An 18,672-nucleotide genomic window follows, 5' to 3' on the forward strand; every position below is an offset into this window, starting at 1 on the left:
GGTGGCTAGCTGGGCTCTTTCCAGCTGTGCTGCCTGAGATTCCAGCTGCACAAGTTGGGCTGTCTGCTCCACCCACTTCGCGTGGACCAGTCCTCCAGCCACCCCCCGAACTACAGCCTTGCCGGCCTCCCACAGCGTCCCTGGTGAGGGAACTGAGCCCGTATTAGTGGAAAAATATTGACGCAGTTCCCACCCGAGGGATTCCACCAGCGCGGAGTCCTGCAGAAACCAGGCTTTTAGCCGCCAGGTCGCCCGTGGACCCACAGAGGAGGTTCCAAGATGAAGGGAGACGGGGAGTGGTCCGAGATCCCCCTGGGCAATATCATGGCCCCAGATACCAGTTGGCCGTCTGCGGCAGGCATCAGGAGGAGGTCTATACGGGAGTGAGTATGGTGCGCCGCCGATGTGTGGGTGAATTGTTCTTTGCGGGGTTCCATACCCTCCACACGTCACAAAGGCCCAGGGCAGAAGACCAACCTGAGAGGGTCCTCGTGGAGGCTAGAGGGCGTTCAGATGGGGTCCCCGTTGCGTCACGCGGGGGCTGCAGGACGGCGCTGAACCCCCCCCCGACTACTGTGAGGCCCTGTGGAAAGGAGGAGAGCACCAGCATGAGGTGTCGAAGGGTGGATGTCATGAGTGCAGGGGGAATGTAAGTGCATAGGAGGTTCATAGAGCACCCCTCAATCGTTCCCGAGATGGCCACATACCGGCCCTGTGCATCAGTCTCGATGTTAGCCAGGGTAAAGGGAAGTCCCTTTCTGAGTAAAATGGCCACCCCCTGGGAACCCCGTGCAAAACCAGAATGCCAGACCCTGTCAAACCCATATCGGGCTAGGAAGTTGCATTGTGTGCGTCTCTTGGAGGAATAGGATATCCGGCGTGTGGCGGTGAGCAGCACGGAAGACAGCCGTGCGTTTGATTCGGTCAAGGAGGCCATTGACATTCCAGGAGAGGATGTGGATAGGCCTATTAAGGATGTAGGTCATCTAGAGGAGTGATATGGGGAGGGACGGATGCAGGCGTGGGGCCGTGTCCAGCCCGGGAGAGCACCCACCCGGACCTGGAGCCTAAGGATGGGGGTATGGGAAGTGGTGATCTGCTTGTCAACTGCCGAAACATCTAGGGAATCACGGCTGCCAGTGAGAACAACAAACAGCGGCCCGTAGGCGGCTAAAAATAACAAACTGTCGGCAGACAATGGTCCCCCCCTCCCTCGCCCCCCCAAATCCCCCCACCCTACACATCTGAAGTGGAAGCATCTGTTGCCCTAAAAATCCCAACCACTAACTACCCCACATGGAGGTGTTTTGCTAATCTAAAACGGTTAGCAACAAACAACCAAGAACATGGCTGAGCTGGACCCCCCTCCTCCATGTATACGAATGAATGTCAACAGCTGAAAACATGAAGTGGTGAACGTAAGACTAGTAGAATGAGTCAGACCCGGGACTGCAATGGAAGGGCAGGCCCCGACCGGGCCGTACAGTGGAGTCAGGTAGTCCCCTGCTCATGGGGTCAGGAGCAGTCCCATTGCAGAGAGTCCTGAAGGGTGAATTGTGAGTTACACAGTCAGTAGCGCTGGTCACATCCCCTCCTCCCCACCAGAGCCACGGATCACGGGGCTCCCAGACAGGTCCGAGTCCTACATGGCCCTCTGCAGAGTGACATCTGGCCCGGGGACACTGCCCATATTGATCAGAGATGAGGCTAAGGTGGGGGAGGTGGCTCTCTGGATCGGAGTCTGAGTCGGGGAGCGTTGGGACTGCGCTCCCGGTGAGTGGGAACTCCCTCCTCGGCGGTTGCCCCTACTTCGAGATCCGGTTCGGCGCCGTTGGGACTTGGGCACATCCTGGTTTGGCTGCGTCGGTGTCCTTCGGGCGGGGGAGAGGGCCGCACCACGCAGGAGGGGCTGTTCCTCCGTGAGCCAGGTCCATGCCGTCTGGGGGGCGTCAAAGAAGAATGTCTTTTCCTGGAAGATCACCTTAAGTTGAGCTGGGAAGAGGAGACCATAGCGGAGACCCATAGCCTTGAGTTTTTGTTTAACTTCGTCACAGGACTGGCGTTGAGTCTTCACCTCTCTGGAGTAATCCGGAAAGACCATAATTCTGGAGTTCTGGAAGTGTAGCGGTCCCAACTCCCTGGCCGCCCCCAGAATAGCGTCTCTGTCCCGGAAATTGAAGATTCTGAGGATGATGGGACGAGCGGCATCTCTGGGCGGGGGTCTAGGTGCGAGAGAGTGGTGAGCCCGCTCCACCGCGAACCAGGGGGAGAGTTTCTCTTTGGGCATCCAGGAGCGGACCCAGGTCTCAATCAAGGTATTGGTGCGGCCTTTCTCCACTCCCTCCGGAAAGCCTAGGAGGCGCAGGTTGTTTCTTCGTGCCCTATTTTCGGCATCTTCGGCCCTGCGGGGTAACTCCGAGGTCTGTGTCGGAAGGCGGGCCACCTGGGATTTGAGAGTGCCCACGTTGTCCTCCACCGTGGAGAGATGGGACTCCGCTTCCGTGATACGCGCCTTGGCATTACGGAGGTCCTGTCGAATTAGGGCCACGCCCACCCTCACCTCTCCAATCCTGCTCTCCACCGAGGCCTGTGACGTGCTTATCGCCTGTAGGATGGTGGAGAGATCTCCCCCAGCGGTCCCAGGCACAGTCGGGGATCCGCCACCCGGGTCTCGGTCCAACTTAGTAAATTGGTCCATTTTTGTTTGGGTTGGGGGAATGGGGGTTTGGGTGGTGCAGGTTCTGCCCATGCCCCTGAAGAATCAGCTTAGGGTGGTTGGAGGGGGAGGGGCGCACACCAGCTTCCCGGTCACAGACCCAGCCACCCGGTGTAGTGGCCGATCCCTCTCCCACTCTCCGACATTGAAGGGAGAGGTCGCCCTCCAGGAGAGCCCAGCTACCGATAGCAGTGGCGGCTCCCTAGGCATTACCGATGACCTCAAGACCTCGGGCCCCTCCAGCAGGCCCCAGTAGCATGGCCTCTGGTGTCCAGGGGGAGAAGGGGGGGTGTGGGCATGGGTGCCACCCGACACGGTGGCCGATGTGCCCCCACACCGGACCACAACGCACTACTTGGCCACACAGACTGTGGAAAGAAGCGGGACCTTACAGCAGTGAACCCGGGGCAGGTCCAAGAGCCCCCAGGGCCTCGGAAGACGGGGTACCCTGCATCTCCGGTGCCCTGCAGTTAGTGGAGGCTCCACACCGCGCAGAGGTCCAAGCAGCCCACCCCTAGAGATTGCAGAAAGGTCCCAGGCCAACTGCCCTCTCACCTAATGGATACAACAGCACCACGCGTCCCCGCACTGCGTCTCCAAGATGGCGGAGGGCAGCAGACAAAAGGAAAACCAGTTACTCAGAGAGAGTTCCGCGCAGGCTTGGATTGAGGCGCGCAGGTTTCCACAGCAGACCACACAGTGGCCTCCGGCCCTGGGGGGCAGTCCACCCGTCAAGGTGCCATTACAGATGTCAGTCTCCCTGTCCGCACGGGGGGGCACCCCTGCGCCACTCCGGCAGTCCAGCAGCAGGTCCTGGTGGGGGCGACACAGAGCTGGGTACCCGGGCCCCTCACAGCCACAGAGAAGCAGTCCAGGTGTTACCCAGTCAGAGGCCCGCTCTCCGCCACCACGCTGGGGCGGTGCCGGACACTCTCGCACCAAAGCAGGCCAGCCTTTGCCACCCAGGCTCCGTCGTCACTCACCGCACTAGCGCCTGCGGGCAGGGCCGGCACAGCGGCGTGGCCTGGTTCAGCAGTTCCCCGCCGTCTCTCCTCCAGCTGAGGTGCAGTTCTTGGGTGTCACCATGCACCGCATAGTACTAAGGACCAGCTCGGCAACCTCCTGCGGCCGCTACCACCTCGGGGGGGGGTCAAGGGCGCCTCTCAGCGCTCCAGGGCAACTCCACCGCGCCCCGAGGCTGCTCCCCGCTCTCCTCCGATCCAGCAAGCACGGGGGCAGAGCCCGCACCTCAACCCCAGGCTCCGCGGCGAGACAACCAGCCGTCGGCCCAGTCCTCTGCTGCCAGGTGAGTCGCGGCAGACAATGCGGGGAAAGAGCGCGCCGTACCGTCCGGGCCAAGGTTTCAGGCCCAAGGATGGGACGGCGCGGGGGCCGCCATCTTTAGTGTTCAGGGCCTCATGGAGGAGGGGGCCTGCGAGGGCAGCACGGGCACTGGGCAGCCCTTAAAAAGAATCGGGCGATGCAGGCGGGATGAGGAATCTGCAGCCGGTAACGTAGTGTTCCGATGGCAGCTGAAAGCGGGCGGATGCGAAGCGGATGACGGAGGGGGTCCGGAGCACTCAGAGTGCGACCGCCATCTTGACGCCTCAAGCCACGCCCCCCGAGCTGCTCGTCTTTTTAAATAATGGATGGCTCCCAGTCTTTCCCCTAGTGTGTGGAGCTGCTTGAGCAGTCCCACAATAAAGTCTGAGCGCAAAAGTCAAGCAAAATGCACCTGGGGAGGCGTGCACCTTGCAGGCAACATAGTTGATGATAATGAATTGTGTGCCATTGTCCGTTCCACTATGGACACATGCATTACTTTCCCTGCTAAAAATATATCACAGACAACTGAAGGTTATCACCAAAAAGCATGGCCTAGAACAACAATCCTAAACTGATGACACCCACATTCTATTGAGGGTACATTGGAAAAGCCACGCTTGCGATACCTCACTTTATAGCAAAATGGGACACACTTCTAGAGGAGAATTCATGCCCTTGAACCCAACAGCAGCAAAACCAAGATACTTTGAATTTGAGAAAAGAATCACAGATCTAACCTTCCCAATTTGACAACTTGGATCTTTGACCAGATATTTCTTCTGAACAATAAGGAAAGAAATCTCAGATTTGTGTATTATTTTCATCTTAGCTGTTTAAAAAACAATTCAACGTGTTCATTTAAACTATAGAGGGATTCTTGCTGGATCCATAGTAAATTCCAGATTGGACTAAAGGAATACTTCTATTTAGGAGTTGTGAAAAACAGACTAGCTGTCTTTCCAAAAGCCCAAATTATAGAGACAAGCCTGGCAGCTGGCCTTCAAAATAAAAGGCAACTTTCCAAAAGGCAGAAACATCCTTCACTTGCTCCTTGTTATGGAATGAATCATATACAAAGTGCTTAAGTATAAGCAAGGCACCCCACACCTCTTATGAGGCCTTCAGGTGCAGAGAAATGCTGGTTCATTTCCGGATGAGATTTCCACTGCAAGAGACAGAAGGTTATGGCACCTAAGAGTGAGCTTATAGAGAAGCCATCCTGCTCTAGGGTTGGTGAAGTGAAATTAAAAAGGTAATATGTTAGATTAATCTCATGTCCCACCTCCTCGATACACTCTTAAAAACAAACATTAATTCATGAATACAACTCGATATTACACAGTCTACAATCTCACTGATAAAATTAATAATGATTACGTAAGAATGGGATTCCATATTTTAAATGTAAATAAGCGAGGACCACCACCATGGAATATTCAAAGTTCAATTGTTCACTGCCATACAGTGAGTAGGTCACATTGTAGAACAACACCTCCTGACTATAAAACACATTTAGGAATAATATTCCCAATGTGAGACACTTTCACAAAATACCAACACCACACAGATGTAAAGCAACAATTGTGCAATGATTATTTAAATTAAAATCTGGGGTGAGAGTCAGTTGTACCAGAAACCTTCACATTTAACTCCCTAATTGGGTAAGTTGGACCCACAAGTTTTAGAATGTCTAGCACAGCATCTGAATGTTTCGCTACAGGAAGGAAAACTTCCCAAGGCATGGAAACATGCTATTGTTAGGCCGTTGCCAAAAAAAAAAAATAATAATAATAACTTCGATAACTCAAACAGGTTGAATTACAGACCTATTTCCCGTCTTCCAATACTGACCAAGATCCTGAAAAAAACATAAATAAGCAGCTCAACGTTTATCGACTCAAATAATCTCCTACACCGGTCCCAATCAGGTTTCAGAGCTGGCCATAGTACAAAGGCAGCCTTACTTGGCGTCACAGGAAATCTTAAAGCTCAGTAGACAAAGGCGGCACCGTTGCTCTGATTTTATTCGACTGGAGTTCCGCATTTGACACGGTTAATCACAACCTCCTGTTGCAAAGGCTAGATGAAATAGGTGTATGGGGAACCGCTTTGCGATAGTTCTAGTCTTTTCTGCAAGAGTGCTCTTATCAAGAGAATACAAAACAGCATTGTTCACAGATCTATCCACTATCATGTGGCATGTTGCAGGGTTCCACTCTCAGCCCAACGAGGTTTGATATATATGTACGTCCTCTGGCTGATATTGTAGAGAGCTGTGGTCTGACCCCCTTCTCATATGCCGACGACAACCAAATTGTTGTGTTTCTGCCAGCTCAAAAAAACAGAATGCGGGTGTCTTAAACATCTGCTTGTCATAAGTGCTTGCCTGGATTAACATTAACTACATTATACTGAACAGTGATAAGACCAAGATTTTGGTGGTGGGCAATCAGCCTCATCTTTGGGGGCCCCATCTGTAGCCGAAGATTCTTAGGACATCTCCTACCTCCGTGCCAGCTGGTAACAATCTGGGCATCTTGTTAGATAACAAGCTTTCAATGAACACCTAGATCACCAAGGTAGCGGCCACCTGCTTTGGAATGCACAGACGGCTAAGAAAGATTCTTAGCTGGCTTCCAACTTCAGCACAAAGAACAGTGATACAGGCTTTGACCTCTCAAGTTTGGATTACGGCAACATTCTCTTTCTGGATGTTACAAAGGGTGCACTTAGCGACTGCAGTTAGTCCAAAATGTTGCCACCAGGCTTCTTCTAAAGCCGCCTAAAATTACATCCACATCCAAGCTTCTGCACAAGCTCCATTAGCTACCGGCCAAGAAACAAATTAATTTTAAAGCATTATACTATATGTACAAACTGTTGTTGAATAAGGGTGCTCGCTCTAGCAGTTCCAACTTTTACTCAGCTCCTGGAGTAACAAGAGCACATTAAGGAGGTCGAGCCTTCTCCTGCCCGGGTACCAAGCTGTGGAACGCAATTCCAGTGTCGCTGAGATCTCGTCAGTCTCCTTACATTTTTCGTAAACAGCTAAAAATCTGACAGTTCAGAACAAACATCTCATTATCACTCTGAGAAAGTACAGTGAAGGACCTAGCACCGGGAAACCCATTGCGGGTAGCTGTGCGCTTTATGAAACTCTAATAATAATAAATAATAATTTGATTTCATTTTAGAATTGATCTTTTAGTGAAGGACCGCTAACTGAAGATTAACATGAACACATAGTTTGGAGCCACAAAAAATTAATTTATGAAAGGCCAGTAGCTCATGAAATCAGACAAAAACAATTTTTGAACCAACTGGTCTTACCTACAGACAAGGCATATTCCCTGAAGAACGGACACCTGAACCAGAAGGGTAGGGTGTGAAGATATGCTTTCAGGCCTGGGAAGAGTTCTTTAAAGCCGGTATAGTTTGTACAGAAGTTTCCAAATGCTCCAGCAACTAGTACGCCATGAGGGTGAAAGCCAAACAGATAATTGAATTTTGGATCCAGGTCAGCGGTTTTAATAATCTGAAAATCACAAAAACGAACATGAGCAATACTACTTCCAGTAATGTAGCAGTAACTTAAATGAACAGAAAAGCACAGACATAAAAACAAAAGTAGTTTTTTTTAATTTGAGCAATTTCTATTATTTTTAAAACTCTTAGGGTACAAAATCATGGCATTAAATAAACAAATGACACAAAACTAATGACATAGGTGATACCAAAGACCGAATGAGTAGCAAAAAAGGAAATAGGCTAATGGAGATCGAATAGTTTTAAAATACTGAATAAATGTTTTTAAAAAAATGTAATGATTCATGTGGAAATTACATCAAAAAAATAGAGAAAGTATACATACGCAAGCAGATCAAAAATATGAAAAAATGAACAGAGAAAGTTAGCTGGCACATGGCAGTGCCAAGATGGAGTCACAACCCACGGAATTCCCAGCCCAGAAAATTCAACGATATAGGCATAGAATTTAGTAATCCACCACCATTCTTTTGCTCTCTCAAGGGCAGTCCAAATTATGGACCGGGAGGTTGTCCCAACAAGGTGAGAGACAAAGTCCAAAAGGCGATAGGATTTGAGCTGGTACGAGAGAACTTCTGCCTAGCCTCACCCCATCCTCTATGAGCATTTTGAACAGTTAATAGTATTCCTTTGGTAACAGAGAGAGATTATATAGTCACAACTATGTGGTTATATTTAAGTCAGAGTTTCCATATGAAGAAAGTCTTTGTTTCATGATTAACTTTGGCGCCGTTTGATGCAACTCCCCCCCCCCCCAATATAACCCAACTCAGCATATTTTCAGGAAAGATTCACGGTTAGAAGTCACGGAGGGGCCACGAAAAAAGGGTCATAAAACATTGATTTTTCATGTTAATTCAAATAGGAAACTTTGTTCACTGATACAGAAAAAAAGTTGGCACACCAAATTTGGCAAAAAAAAGACCCTTACTCAAAAAACATGGTTTTCGTTATTTGGTGTAAATCTGTTCAGCTGTTTAAGAAATTGGTGTTTAAGGAAGTGTTCGAGGTGGTCATGAAGGGGTTAAAAAGTTGGATAAACCTGGACTGCTGGTATCACGGGGAAAACATTAAAAAAAAATGGAAATTTTGATTAGCCCAAGGAGCTTTTTCTCCTTTCTGCCTTTTGGCTACTGCGGGACTAGGACGATTCCAGCGGTACGAACAAATCTGACCGACTGGCCCAAGCTACAAAGAAAATGCTGCAGACACAATCATAGGACTCGAGGACTACAAGTCCTGAGCGTTTATCTTTTTTTTTTTAAACCCCATACAGGGTCAGGGTAGGCACAGACTGATCCCAGGCCATATTATAATATATATATTAATGTGATCAAGCTCCGCCTGCGGAGCGAAACGCATCGAGGAGAGCACTTGCTTTGTGATTGCTACTAAATAAATCATCACTGCTAACACGATTGACGGTGTGATGGCGTTTCTTTAAACATCGTTTGAAGTGACTTCAAGGGAGAGGTGGTCTGCGCCTGCTTGTGTCCGCGCTGATAGCGGTCAGGATTTTCTTTATATATCTTCCACCAAACATCCCAGCTTTCAGGGGCGCACTCCCAACAGGCTGCACCATCCGGTGATAACGCAATGACATAATCTCGCAATGCTGCTCCCAGATAATTTTCACCGACCTGACGCGTTTCGAGGCTCTCTGCCTCTTTCTCGAAGGTCATTTGCATATTGAAACACACAGGCATTTCTCATTTCAGCATTTATTCGCGCTAAGTGCGCGCAGTGCATATTGGGCTTTGTAGTCCAAGAGAACAATTATTTTACCTATAGTAGGTCCTGTAAATCAATTCAACGTTTAAAAGCATTATTTCCACCCTCAGTGGGCTCCGGAGCAACAAGCAAGATGAATTAGTCACAGTCTGTTGTGCAGTAGCAGGGTCTTGAACAGTTCCGACCAACCGCCTTCCTTTCTCTTTTTTCGGAATGTTGCTGCCCCTCACGGTAGGACTGACCGTGCACAAACATTTTCCACCAAACATCCCAGCTTTCAGGGGCGCACTCCCAACAGGCTGCACCATCCGGTGATAACGCAATGACATAATCTCGCAATGCTGCTCCCAGATAATTTTCACCGACCTGACGCGTTTCGAGGCTCTCTGCCTCTTTCTCAAAGGTCATTTGCATATTGAAACACACAGGCATTTCTCATTTCAGCATTTATTCGCGCTAAGTGCGCGCAGTGCATATTGGGCTTTGTAGTCCAAGAGAACAATTATTTTACCTATAGTAGGTCCTGTGAATCAATTCAACGTTTAAAAGCATTATTTCCACCCTCAGTGGGCTCCGGAGCAACAAGCAAGATGAATTAGTCACAGTCTGTTGTGCCGTAGCAGGGTCTTGAACAGTTCCGACCCACGGCCTTCCTTTCTCTTTTTTCGGAATGTTGCTGCCCCTCACGGTAGGACTGACCGTGCACAAACATCTTCCACCAAACATCCCAGATTTCAGGGGCGCACTCCCAACAGGCTGCACCATCCTTCAGGTCGGTGGAAATTATCTGGGAGCAGCATTGCGAGATTATGTCATTGCGTTATCACCGGATGGTGCAGCCTGTTGGGAGTGCGCCCTTGAAAGCTGGGATGTTTGGTGGAAGATATATATATATATATATATATATATATTTATGCCACCTGTCTTCCAGTAACAAAAGTGAAGTTCTAGGGGGAAAAAATATATATGTATATATTATTATTATTTTTTCCCCTCACCAACTTAACTTCCTTTACTGGAAGACAGGTGGCACAATACAGCTTTGTAGCAAAGGATCTGTATTTTATAGTTCCAAATATGTAATTTCTTACATGCAAAAAGAGGATATGGCCAACGCATCTGAGCTTTTCTGCCTTTTACTGGACCATAGAGTCCCCATGCTCCAGACCTCTATTTCAAGTGCTTGTGCTCCTACAAACCTCCCATCTACAAAAGTTAAACACTTCTAGACCGCTCATTTAATTATCTTGTGACCGAACAACATGGGAGCCATTTTGCTTAGCTGGGGCACTCTTTAGGACATGAATTTATACATACATGTTAGTGCAAATACAATAGCAACGTGATAACCTTGTTTTCATGTCATCCATTTTTTCATATGTTCATATGGTTCTCCACATTTATCATTTTTCCATGCAAAGTACCCAATCATCCATTTTTTTACAGTCAATTTAATAGTTCTTCCCACACTCTCAAAGTTCCACATGCATTTTAACAATATAATCCGGGTCAAACCTATCTTATCTTGCTCTCTAGGTCTGCATATCTTGTGGAAGAATTCTTCCAGTCTGATTTTAATTCAGTTCAGTTGTTCTGTCCAACCTCCTCAAAGCGCCACATGCAATTCATCAATTTAATCCAGTCCTAGTCTGTTCTTCTCTTTCACCTTATATAAAGGCATGATAATGTATCATATTTTAGCTCATTTAATGTGGATAGGTCATATAAAGTGCTTCTTTCTGTGGTAAGCAGTGCCAGCTCCTTAGTCACCAACAATATTTCCTTTTTAAAGATGCTTAAAGAGTTCTGCATCCTTACTGTGACCGCAGGGTTCCTTTGTTCCCGTTCTTATAATCATTCTTAACTCAGCTTTCTTGAATTTTAACTCTCAATTGACTCAGCTTCTTAACTGTGCAATATGTTTGATTCCAAAGTAACTCAGATCAAATGTATTCCCAGCATGCCTTTCCCACAAAGTGTTTTGCAATCAGGTAACTGAAGTCCTTATTTTTTATGGTTCTTTGACGTTGTAGGATTCTTAGTTGCACTTTATTCGTTATACTTCCCACATATTGTTTCTTGCATGGACACTGGAGTTCATAAACTACATGATCTGTGTTGCATGTTCTGTGATTCATGATTTTTCCTGTTCCCCCATTGCTAGTTGAAAGGTAGTTGTATGTACTCCATGTTTGCATGCCTTGCACTTCAAACATTTCCAGAATCCATTCCTCTTGTTTTTCATTAACCAGTGATGTGTCTTCTTTCGTACTGGTTGTAATTTGCTGGAAGTTAGGTCTACATATACATTTTCACTGGGAGAAAAAAACAAAAGTAAAGTGACGTTAGGAAGATGAAGAAATCAGTTAAATCGTGCACTTTCAAATGTGCAAAACCACTGAAATGCAAGCGTTCTAATTATCTCAAGTAACTACAACTGGTGCCTTAAGTAAACTAACAGGCATAGCGTTGTCTTCAATGATGTTATTTCAAATGTTGCATTGATTTTATCAATAATTTCGTGAAACATGTCATGAGTGATGTAATATGTGGGATAATTAACAGTGCATGGAGAGGGCACTTGTTATAGTTACTTGAGATAACTATACCTGGTGAATTTCAATGGTTTTGTACGTTTAAAATGACATGTTCTAACCGAGATCTTCACATAGCTATGTCACTTTAACCTTTATTTTTTTTTTGTGAATTTCCTTTTTTATTTTTTTACTTAGTGATATTTTATTAGCTTTTGGAAAGCCACCCCCCACTGCGGAGAAAATGTAGCCGCATGCAGTGGTGGGGTAAGGCGGGGGGAGTTGGTTGGCCAGCTATGAATTAGCCTTTTGCTAGTCCCTGTATCTGACCCTCACCCGCACAGCCTTTGGCAATGCCAAGCCCTGCGGCCAACCAACCACCACCCACCCACAGGCAGCCAAATACCCACAGATCATGGCTTTGGCCATGCGTGGTAAGGGTTTTGCCGCAGAGCATGGTCTGCGACAATGTCCTGCAGCCAGCTTCCACAGGCACCCATCTGCCCTGTGCCGGGGTGGGACCTCAGCCTCTGAACAGGCAATAATATTAATAAATGTATCTACCTATGAACACTTTAATAAAGTGGAAATAGGTAGGGAACAATAAAACCTTTTATTTACCTATAACTAAGGCCCAAACCAGGAACACATGCAAAACCTGGTAAAAGCTACATGGTTGTGTTTTACTTTTGTGAATTCATCTGTTAGCCAATCGTATATTGTGCTGTGATAGGAATGTACTTGGTATTCTACAAACTTACCACGGTATACAGCGGCACAACATAAAAAGAAGCGTTTTGTCACTTATAACTTTAATAGTACTTCACCAATTCAGACCAAATACCCCAAATTACCCTTTCACACCAGAATATATATATTCCAGCCGCATTTCATCTACATCAGTTCAGCCACTTTCACACTAGGTCTCTTTAAACTACACTCTACTACACCACACGGTACTCCACTACACACTCTGCTATTCGACTCTCCGTGACTCCATACTATGCTACGCCACACCACTCCAAGCAACTCCACTTTACGCAACTCTAGTCTATGATATTCCACTCTATGACACTCCAGGTCACTTCACATTAAGATATTACACTCAATGGCACTCCACTGTAGACCTCAACACTGCACTACTGCAATACAAAACATGATCTAGACACCATAAACTATATTCCCGCCAAATTGTATTCAAATCTAGCTGTCCATTTTCATGCTATGTCTATCTTAATAGTCAACAGAAAATGCATTAGTGTAAAAATGCGTTTTAGGACCCTCATTTTTCCTTTGCATCCCCCTTTACAAATCTCCACAACACTTTGCACCGTCTGCCAATGTAGAAAAAGCAATGGGTCTGCAAAGTTGTGTGTACATTTATCAAACTGTGGCAAAGTTATTAGCGAGTGGAAATGCAAGGGATTCCCATCACTGGGAATCCAAACTATAACTACAAAGTGGCTGTCGTCAATCTGTAATACATCTCATTTTTGGGCTTGGGTACAGTGGTGGCAAAAGCCTTATTTAAATCTATGTATGTATGCATGTATATGTATGTGTATGTATGTATGTATGTATGTGTGTGTATGTATGTATGTATGTATGTATGTATGTTTGGCCCAGTGAGCTGCACCTACCCTCCGCTGTCCTTGGATTGCTACGGGCCCTCCTACCACCCCTACATTATCAGCTTGCTGTCCCTGCACACATACAAAGCTCAAAAGAACAAGGTTAAGGAAAATATAGAGTGCTATCAGTCCCAGACACAAGTATGAAATTATGGTCCACAACAACATTCTTACTCACTAAATTGCCTCTTTAGTTCTGCATGGTAAGCTTGCTGCTTCAACCCCCTATGGTCTGTTGTGTTGCCCTTGACACTCCTTGCTACCCTCCAAGGTGGGTTTGCTACCCCTAGTCCCCAAGGTCATCCCTTTGTGGACCCTGCTTCCCCCTGATCCCCAAGTCTTCCCTCTGTGTACCGGGATCCCTTGCTGCTCCAGACCCAACCTACATGCTGTCCGTGGTCTGTTGTACTGCCCTTCGAGGCCGGCCTGCTACTCCTGGATCTCCCGGCATGCCTTCTGTGGTCACTGTGCTGCCCTGTCCCCTCCCACCTGCCCTACATGGTCTGTTGTGCTGCGATTGCCCACTTCCGCCTGGTGTTTCCGGTCCGTTGTGCTACCCTGCCCCTTCGTGCTGCCGTCCGTGATAAGCTTGCTGCACCTGGACCCCCAACCTGGCCACTGTAGTCCGTGCCCAGCCCGCTTTTCCTCTGTGGTCCACTGTGCTGCCCCTGCCCTGGGGGCATTAACTAAATATGGTTGACATTTTTTTTTTTTTTAAATCGATGAAAAGAAGATTCATGTTAAAGGACATTACAGTTAGGCATGGTAAACTGATCTTATCTTTCTTTACAATAAATCTAGAAATTCGCTGAGAAAACAAAAAGTTTACAGTGAATTTATTTTGAGGTGTTAAAATGACAAGACCCAGGGGCAGATTATGATGTGGCTCGGAAGACCGGAGCCACATCGTAATGGGCCAGTTGGATTCCGCCTCATTTTGATGGAGGAGCTAGGAAAGGAATCCGACCGGTCATTCTGGCTTGCTTTCCGATGGGCTCGGAAAGCCCATCCGCCTGTTGCAATGAAGAAAGTAATCTCAAGGGCGGGCCTTTCCACCCTTGAGATTACAATGACGGTTTCCATGTCGGTCTGTCCGACATGTAAACCATGTGGGAAAGCGTCTTTGGGGGCCCCTAGCGGGCGCCTCTTGGGTGCACGCCTTCCAGTTGGAGGCCGAGAGGGCACCATGATCCCTGCAGGGATAAACCGCACCTCCCATTATACTATGGGAGCATGCATTACAGCTGGAATGCTTGCTCCCATAGTAAAATGAAGGAATGCAACCGAACATGGTTCACTTGCATCCTAATGAAGCGGTCGGACATCTGACCAGGTGTTGGTCAGTTGGTCCCATGACCGATGAAGTGTCGGGCGGAAGTGATTCCGCCTGACATCGTAAGGAGGCCCCTAATGTTAAAAGACAACAAATACAAAACCGTAAACTTGCCAGCTATAGATCCGTGGGATATCCGTGGGATAATTCTAACTCCCAACCCGCCATGTACTGCTTTTTGACCTCGCATATTATGTGACACGTGACCTGTAAAAAAGCTGCAGTTTGTTTATTGGGGTGCGGGGGCATCACACCCCTGTTTGTTTGCCCCATATTAAACGTTTACTGAATTTCCAGTTTTTTTTTTATGCCACAGTGTGTGCCATGGCCCGGGCAAACTTTATCTTACAGGAGGGTGGGGGCTGAGAGGTTGCTTGAGAGTGACTGACAGGTCAGGTGACGGGTTACCTTGGTATGAAGTGCGCATGTCGGGTTGGACATGTGCCTTGGTCCGACATGTACACTTGAATCTTCGCCTATCTGCACAATGTAGGGAGCCCAGGGGATTGCTGCCACAACCCCCAAGTAGCCTTTGGAGCGCTGGCGATTCCTAACAGAGTCAACCCTCGCGCTACTCTCATGCTGTTTCCTAACAGCAAAGGAGAAGCATCTAGATTGGCTCAGGAGTCACAGGGGTGGGACAGAGAACCGAGCTCAGAGCTGGTGGTCACAAGTTCGATGCACACCTAGAGGTATGACACACCCAATGACGAGAGTTCTTCTCGTTGTATCACTTTGACTCCGAGACAGTCCAGACTGGGACCAGACATTGAGTAACTGTGTGACTGAGTCATTAAATAACATAACTTTGTCTCAGTGGTGCACATATTGATCAGAGAAGTGGTCAAGCGGACGCAATAAGAATTTATTTTCCGCAACTGTGCTGCCGTGCATGCTCTGCCCTCAATGAAGATGGATAAATTGTATTGGTGTTAGCCGAGCAAAATAATTTTGGGAAATGTTAACCTGCCAATGTGCCTGCCTGCTGCAAAGTAGTATGTTACATGTAAGCAGATTACCAACAAAACTGAGTGTGAATGTTTATGAATAGAGCTTTAAACAAGCATTTGCAATGCAAAAGGTCTCACATTAGGAAAGTTTGAGCAATTGGTTTTGTAAATGACAATTTTTTTTTATTGATGTGTTGGTTTTGAAAATGGCGAAATTAATAGCTTTGTCATTTACAATGCCAATAGTTTTAACTTTCGAAATGTGACACCAATCGCATTTGTAAACAGGTTTTGTAGTTACACTCGCTCCGTTTGTTGCTATTATATGCAGCTAATGTAATTCATACATTGTATGGGGTAAAAGGCACACAGTGCCAATAGACAATGAAGGACCGCACAATACACACTGCTATATACACATGTTCAATCTACAGAATTCTTTTTTTATTATTCACAAAAATTAAATTTCTAACTAAGATACGATGAGAGATGTTTATAAACAATAAAAAAATACACCCCGACTTGTAAATTGTAGGCGACTTCAAATTCTGTCATGGTACACAGGTGGGTGTACTGATTCTTCCAGTCTCCAAAACCAAACTCAGAAAAAGACATTATCCATCAACTATTAAAACGTGTTCACATACGCGTAGGGCACCCAGTCCTCACTGTGTACTAATTTTAATTGAACAGTAAAGGGTACACGTGCATTTCCAACGGATGCACTCTTGTAAAAGTCACTGAAAAGTGTTATTGTACAACTCTTTCATCACAATGGATGTTTTTGTTTGATCCTTGTGCAGTCCAACGCAGAGCAACTGCCATTTGATTATGCAGGAAAAAACAGGTGTTCTGTTGGCGAACTGCCGTCCCATTACACACTGACTTTTGTGCTGGGATAAGACGGAAACCTCGTTTGATGCTACTAAACCCAAAATTACAAAATATATGATGCTCCCACAGTGAGTGCTTCAAATGGAGATACTAGCGTGCATTTACTCCTTGTGACCTGCACTCTCCCCTTAAAAGTATTGAGCTCCTGCTCAGAAGTGCTGGTACTGTCCGTTTCAATTAAATCGGTGTCTGCCAGTGCGTGCCCATTCAAAGCATTACACATTCGGGCCTAGAGATGAGCCGCCTGCATGTCTGAGGGCAGCAGTGGCATCAAGATCTGGCGCAGCAATGCAGCAAACTATAGAAATGGGGAATAACCCACATACCAGATATTCCATGTTCCGCCCCCCCCCCCCCCGGCACAGCCTCTTAAATGTTCAGACAGGAGTGCAGAATGGCACTTCAGGCAGGGCTAGCGTATGGCATTTCAACCACATAAACTGCGATGGGGCCTGAAGAGGCACCATGTACTGAAACTGTTATTTGCCCGTGGTCCCACCAAACCTCAACTTGCATTGCCGTCACAGCCCTGTCTGCCCCAACAGGTCTAACTTTACTATTTTACAAAAAAACTGGCAAATGTCACAGGAAAACGACTAGTAGACATTCGGTGATAACATGCCAGGTACAGCACACAGAGCGATTTAGTGTTGGTGGAGGCAAATGGGGTGAGTGTACTTGATCCCACATAAAGACATAGAGCATATAATTTCAAAAGGTGCTCTCTTGCTTTTCTGCATGCCTCGCCCACAGAGAGGAGATTCACTGGGTTGGTGGCGAGGGGGGTAGTGCAGATAAATACCCGAAGGAAAGGAGGCAGGCAGAACGCCGTGCTGTGCTAGTGTTTTTATCGTCTGTGTTCACGACCACTCCCGCTTCTAACAACCTGCTTCTCAGAGACAAGAGCCTGGACGTCACAGCCGATTGGGCCTTAGCAGGTCTGCCAATCAGTACGTGTTTGTTGAAGGGTACCCGGACCAAGCGGCTAAAAGTGTTGTCGGCAGCACTGTGGAATGAATAATCATTTCAGTCAAAAACAGTGGCCCAAAACGCTTATATTGACCGTACTTCTGTAAGCATTCATCGGATTGAGCCTGGTCATTCTTTTTCAGCGCCAATGCAATATGAACGGGGCCATTTAGAGGAATGTTGATGGAGCTTACTTACCGCGCGTTGAAACGCCCGCCATTGTCCCGCCTGCACTTCGAAAGTGAAAGGGGTCATGGTGTGCTAATTGTAAGCCAAGCGCCTCATTGTGCCAATAAAAAAACAAGTTAATAGAAAGAAGACAGTTGAGCATAAGCTTCACCCACAAATGGGAAGCAGTCATCTTCGAGTGGAAATTTTCTGGCTCTTGCCCCTTGCAATAAAAAAAAATAATAAACTTGTGCAGAAATATATTGCTTACAATGTTGAAGGAAACAAAATAGGGAAATGGGTGAGCTAATGATTGCTTACCTGTGCACTGATACCCGTTACCCGAAAACCGGACGTTCGGGAGCGTCACGCCTGTCGCGGGGCGGGACTTCAGTCTTCTGCAGGAAGCCCACGCCCACGGAGCGGCTGGCCCAGAGGAGCAGTGGTAACGCGGGGCTCCCATGCCTGAGGGAGAGCCCCGCGGTGGCTGCAGAAGTCACGAGTGGAGGCTGAGGCCGCCGATGCGGTGAGTGGGGCTTAGTTGTACAAGGGCGGCGGCAGGGGTGTGTGTGCGTGTGTGTGTGTGGGGGGGGGGGGGGGGTGGGGTGTGTGTGTGGGGTGTGTGCGTGTGGGGTGTGTGCATGTCTGTGTGTTTATGCGTGTGTGTGTGTGTGTGTGTGTCTGTGGCCTAAGTAACGTGAACAGAAACCAGGGGGGACTGTGTGTGCGCGTGTAGATGTAAGCGCGTCTGCACAAGTGCGTCTCAGAAGCGCGTCCACAGACCCCAATCGGCTCGTGCCTCGGTCTGTACCACTTGGCAGGGAAGTCCATAACAATAGATCTAGCTTGCGACAGTGCTTTCGCGCTGCTTCGC

At 47.5% G+C, this 18,672-nt stretch overlaps 1 protein-coding gene across 1 annotated transcript in view; it reads right to left on the reverse strand.

Moving 5' to 3' along the window:
• LOC144791308 (2-acylglycerol O-acyltransferase 1-like) overlaps positions 1-18,672 on the reverse strand; it is a 143,595-nt gene that overhangs the window by 44,288 nt on the left and 80,635 nt on the right. The window contains exon 3 of the mRNA XM_078665974.1: positions 7,373-7,577. Coding sequence (XP_078522100.1) covers positions 7,373-7,577 — 205 coding nt within the window. The remainder of the gene's footprint in view (positions 1-7,372; positions 7,578-18,672) is intronic.

This window comes from Lissotriton helveticus, chromosome 11, assembly GCF_964261635.1.
Source record: "Lissotriton helveticus chromosome 11, aLisHel1.1, whole genome shotgun sequence".
Lineage (NCBI taxonomy): Eukaryota > Metazoa > Chordata > Amphibia > Caudata > Salamandridae > Lissotriton > Lissotriton helveticus.